This window comes from Astatotilapia calliptera, chromosome 18 (genome assembly GCF_964374335.1).
Source record: "Astatotilapia calliptera chromosome 18, fAstCal68.1, whole genome shotgun sequence".
Taxonomy (NCBI): domain Eukaryota; kingdom Metazoa; phylum Chordata; class Actinopteri; order Cichliformes; family Cichlidae; genus Astatotilapia; species Astatotilapia calliptera.
In genome coordinates, this window is record NC_137439.1 from 36,587,094 (window position 1) to 36,604,299 (window position 17,206).

Consider the following 17,206-nt stretch of genomic DNA (forward strand, 5'->3'; position numbering starts at 1 on the left):
ACCAGTCCCCGGCCCCCTTCCTTCCGCTTAGCGTACAGCCTCAGGGTGCTGGACTTGGGGTGAAACCCTCCATGCATGGTAAGGAGCTTTCTTGTCTTTATGTCAGTGGCTTCTATCTCCTCCTTTGGCCAGCCTATTACCCCAGCAGGGTACCTGATCACGGGCAGGGCGTACGTGTTGATGGCCCGGATCTTGTTCTTACCGTTCAGCTGACTCCTCAGGACTTGCCTGACCCTCTGCAGGTACTTGGTGGTTGCAGCTTTTCTAGCGGCCTCTTCATGGTTCCCATTCGCCTGCGGGATCCCCAAGTACTTGTAACTGTCCTCTATGTCTGCAATGTTGCCTTCTGGTAGTTCAATCCCCTCAGTTCTGACTACCTTCCCTCTCTTTGTTACCATCCGACTACACTTCTCCAGTCCGAACGACATTCCAATGTCATTGCTGTATAGCCTGGTAGTGTGGATCAGTGAATCGATGTCTCGTTCACTCTTGGCATACAGCTTGATGTCATCCATGTACAGGAGGTGGCTGACAACTGCTCCGTTCCGTAGTCGGTATCCGTAGCCAGTCTTGTTAATGATCTCACTGAGGGGGTTCAGGCCTATGCAGAACAGCAGTGGGGACAGAGCATCTCCTTGGTAGATCCCGCACTTGATGGTGACTTGTGCTATGGGCTTGGAGTTGGCCTCTAGTGTTGTACGCCACATCCCCATTGAGTTCCTGATGAAGGCTCTTAGGGTCCCATTGATCTTGTACAATTCTAGGCATTCCAGTATCCAGCTGTGGGGCATTGAGTCATAGGCCTTCTTGTAATCAATCCAGGCAGTGCACAGGTTGGTCAGTCTGGTCTTGCAGTCTCGGCCGATTGTTCTGTCTACCAGTAGCTGGTGTTTTGCGCCTCTGGTATTCTTGCCAATTCCTTTCTGTGTCCCGCTCATGTATTGACCCATGTGCCTGTTCATCTTAGCCGATATGATGCCTGACAGGAGCTTCCATGTGGTACTGAGGCAGGTTATTGGTCGGTAGTTGGAGGGGACCGGTCCCTTCTTGGGGTCCTTGGGGATCAGGACCGTCCGGCCTTCAGTTAGCCATTCCGGGTGTCTCTCGTTAACTAGCAGCTGGTTCATTTGTGCTGCCAGACGCTCGTGGAGTGCAGTCAGCTTCTTCAGCCAGTAGGCGTGAACCATGTCGGGCCCTGGTGCTGTCCAACTCTTCATACTGGAGACCCTTTCTTGGATATCTGCCAAAACAGAACAAACGAAACAGACTAAATTGTCAATTCCACTTAGAAACAAAATATTAATTCTAAAAATAAATCTTAGTTTGTTTTACAGAAGAACAGACAAAATTTACTAACTTTTGTCAATATCAAATAAACTGAGAACTAAAAGGAAATTCTCAATCTCTCCTTGTGTCACGGTTTGCCGGGGCAAGCCGTGTGGAGTTGGAGAAAGGACCCAAAAGGCGGCAGCTCTGGTGCAGGTGAGTATTTATTTACAGGAGTGGGTACAAACAGCAATGGTGGGTGAACATGAAACCGGACACCTAAACTGGGTAAACTAACAACACAAACCAGAAACGAAGATGCAGGGAGATCCGGGGAAATACACATGGAGAGATGCAGGGAGACCGAGGGGAAACAACACAGACGAACCAGCAACTACTATGACAGAAGACACAACTTAAATACACTCAGAGAACACAGGGAGGTTACACACTGGTGGGAACACAGCTGGGAGTAATTAACATGACGAGACTAGGGAGGCAAATGAAAACACTCACATAAGACGCAGACCTTCACAATAAAACAGGAACTTACACATGAAAGGACACAACTAAGAAACGCGGACTAGATACAGGAACACACGGGCAGAACAGAATAAACACTAAACAGAGGAAGAACAGAACCAAAATCACAAGAAGAGAAAACACAAAACGCTGGGTCAAAAGGACCCAGGATCATGACACATTGTTGTATAGCTGAGCTTTTCAAACAGTTTTAACAGTTACTTTAGTCTGACAAAAGCCGAATGACGAATTAGCGCTTCCAGTCAGAGATTGAGCATGCACCGCTTTATTGTGTTTCCAGACTTGCTTTCGGCACAATTTACAGTGCGCGCTAATGTTTTTTGTCAGACTTGAAATAGCCGAAATACCTTCACACTACGGGACTTCTGTGGCTCCTCCGTTTGACAAGCTCTCTGGCATTGGAACCATCATCTGTTTTCTCTTCGGTAACCTTCGGTCATGCTCTCGGTTGATTTTTCTAGTCAGCACACTCATTTTCTCCATTATCCGGGCGGCACGGCGGCTGGCTGCTTCCCAAACAAATACACATGTGCAGCTTGGCACTTGTGCTGTACGTAACAAGTCACGTGACGCTGCGGCTGTGATTGGTTCGGCTTTGCGCAACTTAATTTGGATTGGCTGTTCTTCTTTCTAAGAGGACCAGAGCGGTGAGGTCTATCGCAATAGTTTAATTTTTCTATCGAGGAAAAGTTATTTCGCAATACATATCGTTATCGTTCTATCGCACAGCTCTACTTGAAACAAAACAAAACAAATCAAAAATTAAACATGCTCTTTAATGCTGTAAAGTTGGGTATTTTAACAAGAGAGTCTATGAGGTTGCCAGCCTCAAATAGCCTTCAGAGGCACTGCAGTTTTTGTCACTTTCACATTGGCCACATTTTCAGGCCCAGAGGTTACTGTTTCTCATGTGATGTCCTGCCCTGTTACTACCCTGCTCTGACCCCTCTGTCTCCTTAGGATTGAAATGGAGGTGGATTCTCTGGAGAGAGAAGAGTCTATGATCAGCGTTAATGAGAGTTTTATCCTCAGTAGACTCAAGGCAGTGGAGAAAAGTCCGGAGGACATTATCAAGGTATATACAAACACACATTCTCACAGATACACAGGTGTAGTGTTGTGCTCCCTCTAGTACCTGTTATACTTACTGAGTTGTGCGTGTCTTCTAGGAAGCCCACAACAGCTTTGTTCCTGGTAAGTCATGTGACATCATTTGCAACATCTCTGGTGTTGCGACGAAAGATGAACCCAAGCTAACAGTTCTGTTTTTGTTCTTGCAGAACCATTACACATAACCACAGCAATCCCTGAATCCTTCTCCTCACCAGCCAGTGAACAGTGTGAGCCAAACACACCACGGCAGCGTGAGATCATTCATACATTTAAAACTGTTATACACAATAGCACTGAAATACACAAGAGTTTGCAAATGTAGAACTGAATTTATAGTGCTGTGTTCTGATAATTAATAATGGATTGGATTTATATAGCACTTTTCAAGGCACCCAAAGTGCTTTACAATGCCACTATTCATTCACTCTCACAAACTGGTGGAGGCAGCTACAGTACAATAAGTGCTTTCAAAAGATGTTTACGCCATCTTCTGTCAGCACAGAATGTGACATCGCCTGGTTGGTTGTGGCTAATAAACCCACATTGGTTTATGTTAGCTAACTGGTGACAGAACCAATAACTCAGTGGAAAACCCTTTTGTGCTGCCCCTGGCTGCAGCAGTAAAACCAAGGACATACTGTCCACTTATACTGTCTGTCTCTTTAACAATAATTGGCTCCATTGTTTGGCTACATTCACTCAAACAGGAAAATCTGTCCTCATTTTTAAATTCTTTACAAACACACAGATTATGAGTAACAGCTGGATTTTTACGTTGTAAATCAGCCTTTGTATGTGTGTAGTGTTTCATGTCTGCTTTAATTTGGCGTTCCAGTGCGCTCTAGTTTTTGAGGATCTACCTGTGAACTTTGCACAGGTATCAGAACGCTGAGTAAAGGATGTCTATATGACTCACTCCTAGTTTCTGCACAAAAAACGTGATTCATCATTTTCCACAGATCTTTAAAAAGGACATCAGAAAGTCACATAAATGTAACTTTTTCACCTCATTAGTGCACATTCTTTCATCTTTGACCACACATCTATGTTTCTGGGTTCTACACATACTGTCCTGTATATGTTATATCAGATATACCATATCTCAGAGCTCAAAGCGAACTTTTTCCTCTGCTTTATTTTTATACATTTGTATCACCCATTGAGAATGACCTGTGGAGACTTACATTAACTAATGTACAGGACATGGATTGTGCTGTGCACCTGGACAGATGTCATGATAATCAGGATAAACTTTAACTGCATTAACTGCCCTCTGTGTCCCAGCTCTGTTTAACATGCAGCTCAATGTGGCTAAAAATACTCTGACTGGGGAGCGCTCAGTACTTTCTACGCCTGATGTTCTTCTGAAAGACTTTCACCAAAACACCGGGCTCAGGGTTCCTGATGATGTCCAGAAGTGTGTTTGTGCACTCAACTCTCAGCAGGTATTTTTATTATTCTGAGCCAAACCCTGACTTCACTTTAAGCAGTGGAGGTGCATGCTTTGTTTTATTCCATTTTAGCTTTGAAACAGATTTGTATGAGAATATTAGCTCCCTGTAACTTTTGATTAGTGACCCTAATACTCCACAACTGGTAATAATGACACCAGCATTTTTACCAAAGTCCCAGTAGCTGCGACTGGCACAGAGCAGTGGACTGGGTGGGGCTAATGTTACACTGGATTAATGTAAAGCTATCTACCTGGGGTGCCAAAGGCAAACAAAGATTTGTTGTATATGATGAATATAAATGGAGGCATGCACTATATCGTTTCTCTATTTCAAGAGAGAGAAAACTACAGTAATGAAGGATGCAGCCGACTGTCGTCTGTTACTGTTTGAACCATCTGCATGGTTCTTAGTTGGTTTTTCCTTTGTTTAAACCTTTATTTTAATAAATCTCAAAAACTATGACAATAAATAAAGGAGCAATAATCCACTGTCTCTTAACTGAGTTCTGTATCACATAGTAGCAACTCCAAATCCACAGTCCTGAACTGTGGCCTCACTTAGCTGCAAAACAGTCACCCACACGAATAAAGCCTGTGTGTGGGAAACACTGGCATGAACATCTCAAGCTAATATAGATTTCTGTTAGCAATTCTGCTGACAAAGAACAAGCATTTTAGCTGTACATGTTCCTTTTCAAGTAGCTCGTGAAGTGACATAAACAGAATGCGTCATGTTAGCTTCTGTTGTGTTTGAATTTCTTTCAGTTTCTGAGTCCTGGTTTTTTTGTACTTCTAGGCATCACGTGGCCAGAATGGTGTTTCTGAGCTATCGGCCAATGAGGTGGAACATTTACTGAGAAATGCTACAATGCATGGTCAAGCAAAGCACCAAAACTGGAACAGGGTGGAGGAGCATGACCTCAGGAAGCAGCCAGGACACTATGATGTCCTGCAAAGACACAAAGCAGACAAAGACTTTAGCTCCAACGAAAACAGCCAAAGAAACCCACACAGTGAGCATCACTACTGTAACCAGGACAGCTGTCTTATCAAAAATGAAGGCAGGAGCCAGCAAAGCAATCTGACGGAAAGTTGTGTGACGCGCCTGGATCACTATGGCAACCAGCGAGATTGTCACTGTAGTTCATATCCAGTGACAAATTGTCACCGTCTTCAGGAAGGCGGGTCTGCAAGCCACCAGCCCAGTGGCATGACCAGAAGCAGCAGCAGGATCACTGAACCATCCAGGTGCTGCGTACCTCTTAGAACACATGACCAGGAAATACTAACACACACACGCTTCAGCTACACTCCCTGTTATATTCCTGCTATTGATTATATCAGTGAGGAAGAACATTACCGCCCATCATTGTACCAGTCAAACAGACAAACTGGGAACAGACACAGAGCACCCCTTACTGGAGATGACCCTCCTTGCACAGTCCTTAGCGTCTTGGACACTGCTGAGCCAATCACAGCCATATTCATGGGTTTTCAGTCAGCGTTGGACGAGAGCCGGCAGGTTCGGGAGTTTGAAGGTTCCCTCAAGGCTGAACTGGTCATTGTTGAGGACGATGAAGACTATGATGACAGCAACATGAAGGAGAAGAAGAGCCACGGGCACATTCCAAAGCCAAGCGCAAGCAATAGAGCTGCTGCACACGTGCAGGGACTTGGAGACGGACACAGAGAGAGCGCGGTGGGACCAGGCGTCAGAAAGATCCGGAAAAAACAACAACCGTGCTGTAGTGTCTGCTAACTGAAAGCCTTCTTTTTTACGTGGTGCTGCCTAAAATGACCGATTCTCCTCGAGCGCTTAGTGACCTTTTGTGAAAGGGAAGATGTGAAATCATCTCCAGCTAATAAACATGTGACACTGTAACTAAAGAGCCCTGTTTAATTTGGTCAGTCTTTATAACGTGTTCCCCACGTATCACATACTGCTGTGTGTCGCTGTAAGTGGACTGTTTTTATATAGCGCTTTTCTGCTTCTACTTCACCAAATCACACACAATCACACAAGCACTGTTTTCCATGCTAACAAGTACTAACAATGAATGAATGAATGAATGAATGAATGCATCAGAGAGCAACTGGGAGTTCAGTACGTTGCCCCAGGATATATATGCTACAGATTAATGTAAAATGTAAGATGACTTGAAAAGATTAACCCACAAATCTGTCATCTGAAGTTGGAATGCATGGAGAAAAAAGTCAAACCAAAATAAATCACTTTGAACAGGATTAAATCCAAGTGACACACGTGTTCTTACTGCACATGTGCTAGCAGTGCTTTAGCATGTCTGCTCCTAGCTCCCAGTATTCAAAGCCCAGGCAGCTAGCTTTAACCTCTCAGAATAACAACTCAAAACTGTACTGTTTAACATTTACTCATTTCATTGTTACACTGCAGAGCTGCTGGTTGTGACAACGAACAGCAGAGCAACACCAGCATGATGATGACTGGACTGTAAGATGCTTCACTTTTACTGCTTCAAAGCACTCAAATAAGCCCAGCTCTGATCGTTAGGATTAGGTTTGGACAGCATGTTAGCCTGAAGAACTTTGTAGCTTCATGCATGTTTTTGTTTTGTTTGTTCCCAAAAGCCTACGACAGTAATAAATTAACCAAAATTACGCATTTCCAAGACGCAGCTCTTGATCTGTTGAGGAGAGATCACATGATCTTGATATGATATTTTCCATATGTTGACAATGCACAGCACAATTTTAAGAGTCAGAACTTTGAATTTAAAAGGCTTTTTGTCCGTTTTCAACCAATAAATCATGAAGCTGATATTGAAGACCGTAATGGATGTAAGCTAACATTTAATGGGTAGTTACCATGACCCCAATCTAAAATCCTTTATCAGAATTAATTCAAAACAATGGTTTACATAGACACACACAGACACACATGGAGGTAATAACATTAATGATCTTCTTATAGTCCTCAGGTCCAAATTAAACAATATTACAGAACAAGCACATGTTCCCATAGCAACAGACACAATATTAGGTTTGACCAGTGGAGCGCACTGTGGCTCCCTCTGCTGGTAATAACGGATTGGAGTGACCTACTTCAGAATGACTTCACACTGTGTTGAATGTGTCGGTGAATGTTTGCATTACTTTCCTGTGCTATGCAGCATATTCTGTTCTGGGCTGGCCCACGTGGGTTTAATAATACCAAAACAATATCAGCTGATAAATACTGAACAACAACCGGATGGACAAGTGTGATATTTGTTATAACTGGATGGACTGAGCTGCACAACAGCAGCATGACTGCATTAGCATTCACAGCTCAGGTGCCAATGTTTCAGTTGTGCTTTCTCCAACTGGAACATTTGCATATGAGAAACAATATTCATCATTTCCTGACAGTGGAAGCTTAAACATCTGGTTTGTAAATACCTGACAGTAAAATCATAATTTTACTGTCATCAGCATTTGTAAACCCTTTCGTTCTGATACGGTGTCTGTTGTGATATTTTGATACCAAGGTAGCATTTACAGGATATTGTTTTATAGTGATATTATACAGGAAAACTGTTACTCAATAAGGCCCATTTACTAGTTGTTTTTCTCTTTCTCTGTGACCCAAGAATTAATGTGTAAGACTCACAGGCTGGTACCCCAAGGTCGAAAATACCACAGAGACGAGACCACTTCCTTACTCCCATCCTCCCTTCCTTATCCTTTAGAAAAGGCTTGTTAAAGGCCAGGTGGTTTGTTTCAGAATTCACTAATGAAAGAACTCTGTATTCTATGTCTAGGAGTGTATTTTGCTGGGATGATCATAAATTGTAACTGAAGAGATAAACTACACAAAGGATACTTCTTTGCTCAGGAGGCAGGAAGACGTTTCCTTATTTGGTCTGTACCGGTTTGAACTGAGAACCTGCTGACACACGAACCTTTTTCCTCTATATAAGCTGTTGTCTGATGAATAAACCTTTGAGTTGATTGTGGGAAAGCAACCTGAACAGTTTCTGTCACTTTGTTCTCCTAACTGCTCCCGACGTCGTAACTAACCCAGCTGAACGGCATACCTGAGTGTTACTTTGAATAATTAGGAGTATTATAAGGAAAGGACAAAACTCTGCTTATCGCTCACGCCACGGAGGAAACCCGGGACGGAAATTTCCTTCAGTGTCCATTCTGATAGTGCCTTTAAACATTTGGGTGCAGTGTGTGAGATGACGAGCATGTAGAAAGCCCTAGAACAATGATGCTAATAAACCAGCTCATCCCGTGTACGCTGCTCTGACCATTTAATGCGTGTGCGACATTAATCCTGTGTGACACGAGTCAGCTCAGACGTCCCCACAGAGTCACGCTGGATATCACTCTCTGTTAGTCGCTCGTGTCATTAAAGAACTATCCACGAGTTTAACGTCATTAATGCAGGTGCCCGTATCACTGGCTTTGGCACACAGCCACCATTATATTTATCAGCAAACACAATGAAACTGTTTGTGCTGTGGCAGGCAGGACGTGGACCCAAATGCAGACATTCGTGCACGGAAAAACAAACTTTGAATCGGCAGCTTTATTTGCTGGAAAAACCCTTCATGATATAACTTACAGAAAACAAAGCAAACACCTAGAGTATAAAACTAAGAACAAAACACTGCGAAACTAGAAGCGTAGAAAAACTGAAACCAGAAACACGGAGCGACTTACAGCACATGAGGAGGTACGACGTGACAAAGGGCAGAGGAAAACACAGGGCTTGAATACAGTAAAGAGGGAAACTGGAGGGAAACACAGCTGTAATCTGATTACTTTTTTCAGGTAACGAGTAAAGTAAGGGATTACTATTGCAAAAACGGTAATTAGATTACCGTTACTTTCCCGTAGGAACGCTGCGTTACTGCATTACTAAAACCGTGATTTTTTTGCGAGAATGTCTCATGACAGTGACGTAAGCGAGTGCGACGTTAGTGACAACAGCTGTGTGCAGATCAACAATGGATCATATATCGAGTGCGGCAGAGAGTATGAGCGTGCAGCGTTTAAAGCGTGGAAGTACTGACCTTACTTTGAGTTTGATTCCATAAAAAGTGACAAAAACATTAGTGTCCGCTGTGCGTGGGAAGAAAACTTCTTTTTACAGCGAAAAAAACCCCTAAACTTCCAACAAGCACCGAGTAGCTACGACGTAATGGGAAACTCACAGAGAAACTGCCGTATCCTTCCACTGACCGCTGCACACCTGCACCAGGGTAAACCTCCGCCTACCCCACTCCTGCTTTACAGGTGAAAATAGAGCAACAGGACCGCTGAGTCTTTGACTTTATTTATTTTCTGCTGTGTTTTACTTGCATCTATTTGAAAGACTGAGTGTAAACACAAAAAATATTTTATTTTATGTGCTGGAATGTGCAGAAAATAGGTTTAAATGTTAAACTAATTTCTTCCAGTCAGAGAATGTTGCATATAATTAAATGTTTGCTTGATGCATAAAGTTAAAAGATTAAAACTAATAAAACAAGTTAAAAAGAGACTTTTCCATTTGATTACATTTTGTATGATGGATTATGCAGAAAAAGTAGAATTGGGCTGAAAGATCTATCGCTTTATCACCTACTCAGGTTGTAAATCGTGTTTTAAAAAAGTAACTAAGTAATTAATTACTTTTGAAAATAAGTAATCAGTAAAGTAACGGGATTACTTTTTTGGGGAAGTAATTGGTAATTAGTTACTGATTACTTTTTTATTGTACTTGTCTCTCAGGGACACTGAAGCTTGTTGGGGTCATGCCAGTTTTCAGCATGGACATTTTCAGAATCATGTTATTATTTTTATATATTGTCATTATATGGAGAAGCCTAAACAAAATGAGATTAGAAATTGTCACGACCATGTCTGCTGTAAAAGTGTGTGTCCATGGTGATATCCCATAATAAATGTGCTTCATCCTAATCCGAGTGGGTGAGTCCCACCCTGTGAGTCCCACCCTGTGAACACACAGTGGAAATCTGCAGATCCAGACTCCAGGTTAGCTCTTCTATGCTTTTTGTGTTATTTTGAAGTACATTTCTCCTGAAAGTGTTTAGAACTAAAACAAAATTAAGACCAAGTACAGCTAAATATACAATGCAGCAGTTCACTTCGTTTACTTGGTGTTTCTAGTTGTGTAGGTGAATGTGGTTGATGGAGAATAAAGAAACGCTGAGCACCACTCAGGAGTTATGCTTTATTTAAGATCACCACACCTTTATTTGGCAATAATAAATGAGTGAATGTGGATGCAAACAAACTAATACACATAAATAACACGTATGAGGGAAACATCTGTGACTCCACACTGAAGATCGGACCTTTGCACCAGCTGAGAAGTACATCTGAAATCTAAATTCAATTTATTTCCAAAACTAAACAAAATTAAATGCAAAAACAACAAAACTTAAAGTAAAACTGCAGCCAGGTGTGGATGTGGACTCAAATCCTTGAAATTACAGGCTGATCACTGAGTGCACAGTACAGTGTAATCCAGGTTATAATACAGTATCACAGCAACACAGAAACATGCTGACCCTTCATCCTGTTCTCACAGAGTGCATTCAACACATCTCAGAATTCATAACACAGAGATTTAAGCAGCATATTCAGACTTCCCAAAGCATTAACACAGCATCTAAGTGCAGTCTGCGACCTCTGTGACCTCTGATCAGGGGGTGGGGGTGTACATTTTGCACTTTGAGTTGAATTTTTAGTTGCATTTGTTTTCTGTATTTCAGTTTCCAATATGTGGTCAGCAAAAGGCCATTTCTAGCAGTAATAACTGATATATGTGTGAATAATCCGACATTATTATTGTAGGGTCTACCTTACAGTGTTGTTTGATGCTGTATAAATAAAATTGAACTAAATCTCCAACAAAAATCTTTAGATGGACAACACTGATGTATTAATTATCCTGGTAATCTAACCAGGTCTGAGCCATCGTAGGTGGTAGACCTACCTTAACCGTATATTTTGGAGTAAGGCAAACTGAATGTTTTGGGGAGGAAAAAAAAAAGAATAGTTGTGACAGGTTTATTAAATTAGGACTATTTTCTTTGTAGCATGGTTGCTACTGCTTCATTTCCACGAGTCACTGACAGTGTGTCCAGGGTCAGGGGTCAGACGCCAGTCAGCATTATCTTTGGATTGAAGTCGTCTACTTTCATTCCAGAATTCCAGCTTTCCAGTCAAAAGCTTTTCCAGCTTTTAGCTGTTCCACAAGGGTGTGTATAAAGACTGTATATAAAGATGGGCATAAAAGCTGATGCTGTTCACTACGGCTGTTATTGTTATATTACAGCTTAACTGAAGCCAGTGATGGTTTTGTGGTCAACACCATCTTTTCAGGTGGAGGTTAACATTGCCAGAATATGTGCAGTGCGGTGGAGTAGGCGGTTAACAGCTGGAAGCTGATTGGAGGAGATACATCACCAAAGAGCCAAATGCACTGTTAACATTTGAGCACTAATATTGCTACATGGATTTAAAGGAAAATATTAACTGAGTGAAAAATCTGAACAACATAGTTCCTTATGTTTATTAGTAACTGGCCAGTGTGTTAATCACACAAGACGGAGCATGTCAATCAAGCACCTAAAAATGGACCTCTGTCTTATTTAAAAAATTACCACCAGCATACTGATCAGAGTGGCTGGTGAAAAATACTCAGTGGGAAAGTTTTTTTGCAGCCTTCTATTAGCAATCTTTCTATTTAAGGTACTTAAAGCTTCGCCTTCAATTTCAAGTTGAAACTATAACACCTAGTGTGGATACAAAGCTAATTATAGTATCTAACAACACCTTCAGCACTTGAAAAGTAGTATTACTTTAACATTGTCATAAAAAGTTGTAAATGTAGGATTAAAATATTAGGAAGGTAGGGCAGAAGGTAAAGAAAAGGTAAGCCAAACTACTATAATCTACTGAGCTGTGGATCTAGCTTCAGGTTGCACAGTGACTCGCAGGTTTAGCTAGGTAGTTTGAGATACTGTAATATAGTTTATTCAGTAATACACTGCAGTGTAGCACAGCTAAAATAAAGTGATCCCAAACAATCTGCTGCATTCCTGTCTGGTGTTGTTCCCCGTGACAGAGAAATCCTGCATCCTGAGCTGACTTGAACGCACCTTTTATCCAAACTAGTGGACGTACTCTGGAGTCATACTGCAGAAGCCAGAGCCACTCATGTGTAAGTCCCATGTGTAAGGAGGATGGATTGGTATGCACTCGTGCACATACGCACACACCACACGGAAATATCAGCTTCTAAAAAACATGGAAAGTTTTCAATAATCTTACCATCACAATATGTTATAAACCTTTTACAAATAAAAGTTTTAAGAATTTATAAGCACTGCTCAGTTCATAAATATATGCAGCAAAAATACAATACGATAAATCTCTCTTTGTAAGAATCAAGACAGGCGATAAAAATCTGTAAAAATATTGACTAGATCTTGTGGTCAGAGCTGTGACGAGCCCTCGCCTCCATAACTGTGGAGCCATACAGGGTTTGGCCAGGTTGTATCACTCCAAGAGAAGCGTGTTTGTCTGGGGATGATTATAAAGCTCAAACAGCACGGGGACACGGCCGTGCAAACGTTTGTTTCAGCTTGAGATCTTTCATCCATTTTATAGATGGAAGTTGTTGGTGAGGCATTAGCTACAAGCTATCTGGCAACATATTCGAATAACTGTTGTCCTCTTTTAACTTTTTCACTTCTCTTCAGTTCCATTGCACAGTAATCCTTTTCCTGAGATACATCTTTGTTCCTTATTTGTTTTACTTCAGGATGAAACACAGGCTCTATGATGTCCATTTTTTGTATGATGGTGTGAAGTTAACCTAAACTAATTAACTTATCTACAGTCTAGATAAGAGTAGACTCCGTCCTTATACCTTGGACTCTCGGGGGATAGCTAGGCTCATGATGGAAAAAAGCCTGTGGCACACACAACAACACAGGTTGCAGAGCAGAAATTACACATTTTCTTTTGGTTCCTAAAGTAAAAAGGCTGTAGGCCAACTACTGAGAGGATGAAAACAATACAGTGTGGATGCCAAAGGCAAACTAGAGGAACTAAAGGAAGGTAGAGTGTATATTTAACACACTGATCAGAACCTGTGCTAACAGCTGACCTTCATCAAAGAAGCAAAAGTAGCTCTTTAGGAAACCTGGGACATCCAAACTGTTTGGATCAATGGCTCATTGTAACACTTCATTAAGGCAGTGATTTTCAAAGTTTGGCGTGGCACCTTTAAAATACATGAACTGTTATTGTGAAGAAAACAACATGCAACATCTTGTCTGCATCTCTGCAATGCATAGCTACAATATTTTCACATATAAAGTCATTAAAATCGAGCATGTGACTGCCAAGAAGTAAAATTGAAAATCACTGCATTCGAGTCAGTCATTCACATAAAACAGATGTCAATAAATAGTTCTACTAGTGCCTTAGCTCAGCCATATCTAGTTATCAAAGTGCTGTAAATATCATATATCGAGGAGAAAATCACAAATGTTAAAATGTGAAAATTCACATTAAATATCACATGTTAAAACCAGTGGGATTAGCATGACTGCAGATTAAGACTTATATATACTTATGTTTGTTATACAGCTTTAGGTAATCTGTCCACAGGAATTATTATATAAAGGAAAAAGTGACGTTACAGGCAGGTCCAATGTGTCGGACTCTTTTAGATAGTCTGACTTTTAAAGCCACTGAGACATTGTGAGAAAACCAGCTCAGGTAAATTACTGAAATCATTGAAACCGAGAAACAGTTCTCTTCTTCTGTGGTGTCCAGGTGAAAAACCCACATTTGAGCTATAACCCATAGCTCTGACAAATGTTGTAAAACACATTGGCTGCCGATACAAGGGACTGACTGAGAGCAAAACTAAGGAAGAAACAGGCAGGGGACTTGATTTTGGCTTTTACAATGTCTGACAGCTGAGCAGTACCGTTGCTTACTTCTTCTGATTGGCTAGTAGGGAGGCCTCCCATCGTTGTGCCATGGCATTTTGCTGTCGAGGCACTGAAGAGAGGGAAGGAGGGAACTGGAGGGAGGGGAAGACTCAGCTGAACCACTGGAGCAAAGATGGATGGATGGATGATGGAGGATGGATGGATGGATGGATGGATGGATGGATGGATGGATGGATGGATGGATGGATGGATGGATGGATGGATGAATGATGGATGGATGGATGATGGATGAATGATGGATGAATGATGGATGGATGGATGATGGATGGATGGATGGATGATGGATGGATGGAGGATGGATGGATGGATGGATGGATGGATGGATGATGGATGATGGATGGAGGATGGATGGATGAATGATGGATGAATGATGGATGGATGGATGATGGATGGATGGATGGATGGATGGATGGATGGATGGATGGATGGATGAATGATGGATGAATGGATGGATGGATGGATGGATGATGGATGGATTGATGGATGATGGATGAATGATGGATGGATGGATGATGGATGGATGGATGGATGGATGGATGGATGGATGGATGGATGGATGGATGATGGATGGATGGAGGATGGATGGATGGATGGATGATGGATGATGGATGGATGATGGATGGATGATGGATGATGGATGGAGGATGGATGGATGGATGGATGATGGATGGATGATGGATGGATGGACATTAGAGAGAAAGAAAAATGAAGAGAAGATGTAACAGAAATGCTGGATAAAGTGATGCAGGTGTAATGGTTCGATGAAATGAGGTAAATAATGAATATATTTGCTAAATTGTGAACTGGTGAATGAAAGGTGCGATCAATCCAACTGATTGATGAGTCAGAAAGGTAGGGTAAAAAATGAGTGAAACAATGTGTATGACATATACAATGGGTGATGTACAAACGAAAGTCAGAGTGACAGTTTAAACAGCATCATTACATTCTCTGCTATCATGCACTCTATAAACCATTACTTTGAAAATGACCATTTAACTGTTTGACAGCAACTGTATTTTAAAATAAAAGAAAGTTTAGAAATCATTTGTTTGTGGCCACCTTAGAAGCCTGTGGTACATAATCTGCTGATGAAGATAGAATAATCATATTTAAGCATTAAATAATAGTGAAAATTGTTTGAGGCGCATTCATGGTTTAGTCAACTTAGAAAGATGATAAGAGAGGAAGAGCCTAGGTAAAGTAAGCAGTTATTAAAGTTCCTGCATTTAATGCACTTCATATGGGGCAGCTATGAATTCTTTTTTCTCTGATGGTTAAAATTTTATTTCTGAAGAATTTCTCGTTAAAGTTAAAAGAAAACCTCAATTTAGCTCTGACTCTCTGTCAGCTCATTTGTATTAGAGGTGTGCATAATGATTTCCAGACTTTGGTGCTGACACAACTTTGTCTTCTACAACAGCTGTAGAGTGCATGCATATGAATGTGTGTGTGAGTCTGCCAACCTTGTGGTCACAAGACAAACTGGATCGCTCTATTTTGCGGGTCCTGGAGGGGGATGACGGGGAGGAGACGCTTCTGTCTGGAACCACTGACACTGGTATCAAAACAGAGGAAGTTCCCACAGCATCATCAGCATATATGAATTAGGGCCTAATTGAGAACTACACAGTCTATAAGACATTTTTCTAACATTTCTTTTCAGATCCGGAAACACTTATAGATGCTTGTTGGGAAATTTTCCCAAGATGTCACCAATCATAAAAAAGGGAGTCCTCATTAAAGCCTTTAGTGGTGAAGCATACATCAAAGGCTGATTTATGTGTCATATTGGTAACAGATTAACACTGTGCTGTTGACCTGTTTGACTTAGCAATTGTTGTTTTCACTCAGCAGTGAAAACTGTTAGTGTTGGCTAACATCATGAACATACGGAGCCCCGCAGGGGACATGGGAGAAAAAAAAATTAAGACGGACTTTTGCGAGATCTCGCACTCAGAAAGAGAAAGAGAAATTTGTTAGAAACTTAAATGTGGACTCTTTTACCTATCTATGCCTAAGCACTCGTCTTACATTCAAACACATTCAAACACTGACTCATTTGAATAAATCTACAATAAAATAAAAGGTTTCTAGTATGTTAGGTTGTGTGCTTCCTACATCATTAGTGTTTTAGTTGTGTGGATGATACATACCGTTGTACGTAACATTATCACTCAGACCCGGAGACACCAAAACAGTATCGTACCGCTCTCTCCCTCTCTTCCACTCCTCCTCTCTTTTCCTCCTCCACATCTCCTCCCTCTGCCTTTTCCACTCCTCCTCCCTCTGCCTCACCATCCTGATCTCTTGCTCCACCAGTGACTGGCTGCTGAGTGAGCGCAGCTTGAAAAAAGGATTTGACGTGAAGGTGCTCTCCTGCGGTTCCACGGACAGTTGGGTGGAGCTTAGGCAGAACTCAGACGCACTGCGAATGATCAGATTGGAGGTTTCTACAACAATGACATTAGCGGAAGGCACTGCATCTGAATTTGCTGGCCAATCGGAAAGGCCACCGATTGCAGAAGAGAGCAGACGATTCCTGGAGGCGGGGCTAGAGGAATCAGGCTCCAGGATGATGACATTGTTAGCTGTCATTTCATGGTAGACAGATCGGGGAAGGGACGAGGAACAGGAAGGAGTTGGGGAGATGGAGAGTGTCGGGGTGCGGCAGGCTGGAGGTCTGGGTGGAGATCGTCCTGTCTGCAAGCTGGATGGCCTGCATACAGAAAAGAACAATGTGAATGTTAAGTGTTTTGAATGGAGGGGTTTTGGGTCATTTTGACAAATATTCAGAATCCTTTCTGAATTATTCTGTCTA

At 41.8% G+C, this 17,206-nt stretch overlaps 2 protein-coding genes across 10 annotated transcripts in view; one reads left to right on the top strand and one right to left on the bottom strand.

Moving 5' to 3' along the window:
- palmda (palmdelphin a) overlaps positions 1 to 8,358 on the top strand; it is a 25,742-nt gene extending 17,384 nt beyond the window's left edge. Inside the window, exons 5-10 of one of the 3 annotated variants that reach the window (XM_080292889.1) lie at positions 1,435 to 1,482; positions 2,770 to 2,884; positions 2,979 to 3,003; positions 3,090 to 3,173; positions 4,207 to 4,367; positions 5,172 to 8,358. In XM_080292889.1, coding sequence (XP_080149015.1) covers positions 1,435 to 1,482; positions 2,770 to 2,884; positions 2,979 to 3,003; positions 3,090 to 3,173; positions 4,207 to 4,367; positions 5,172 to 6,134 — 1,396 coding nt within the window. In that variant the 3' untranslated portion in view covers positions 6,135 to 8,358. The remainder of the gene's footprint in view (positions 1 to 1,434; positions 1,483 to 2,769; positions 2,885 to 2,978; positions 3,004 to 3,089; positions 3,174 to 4,206; positions 4,368 to 5,171) is intronic. The other 2 variants (XM_080292890.1, XM_080292891.1) reach the window with 2 other exon arrangements.
- Positions 8,359 to 10,566: 2,208 nt separating this feature from the next.
- The window catches only part of LOC113011034 (uncharacterized), a 52,130-nt gene continuing 45,490 nt past the window's right edge, over positions 10,567 to 17,206 (bottom strand). For 5 of the 7 annotated variants that reach the window (XM_080292887.1, XM_080292886.1, XM_080292882.1 and 2 more), the window contains 3 exons: positions 16,542 to 17,104; positions 15,852 to 15,943; positions 10,567 to 14,456 (listed from right to left, as the gene is read on the bottom strand). In XM_080292887.1, coding sequence (XP_080149013.1) covers positions 14,367 to 14,456; positions 15,852 to 15,943; positions 16,542 to 17,104 — 745 coding nt within the window. In that variant the 3' untranslated portion in view covers positions 10,567 to 14,366. Of the gene's footprint in view, positions 14,487 to 15,015; positions 15,218 to 15,851; positions 15,944 to 16,541; positions 17,105 to 17,206 lie in introns of those variants that run through there. The other 2 variants (XM_080292884.1, XM_080292885.1) reach the window with 2 other exon arrangements.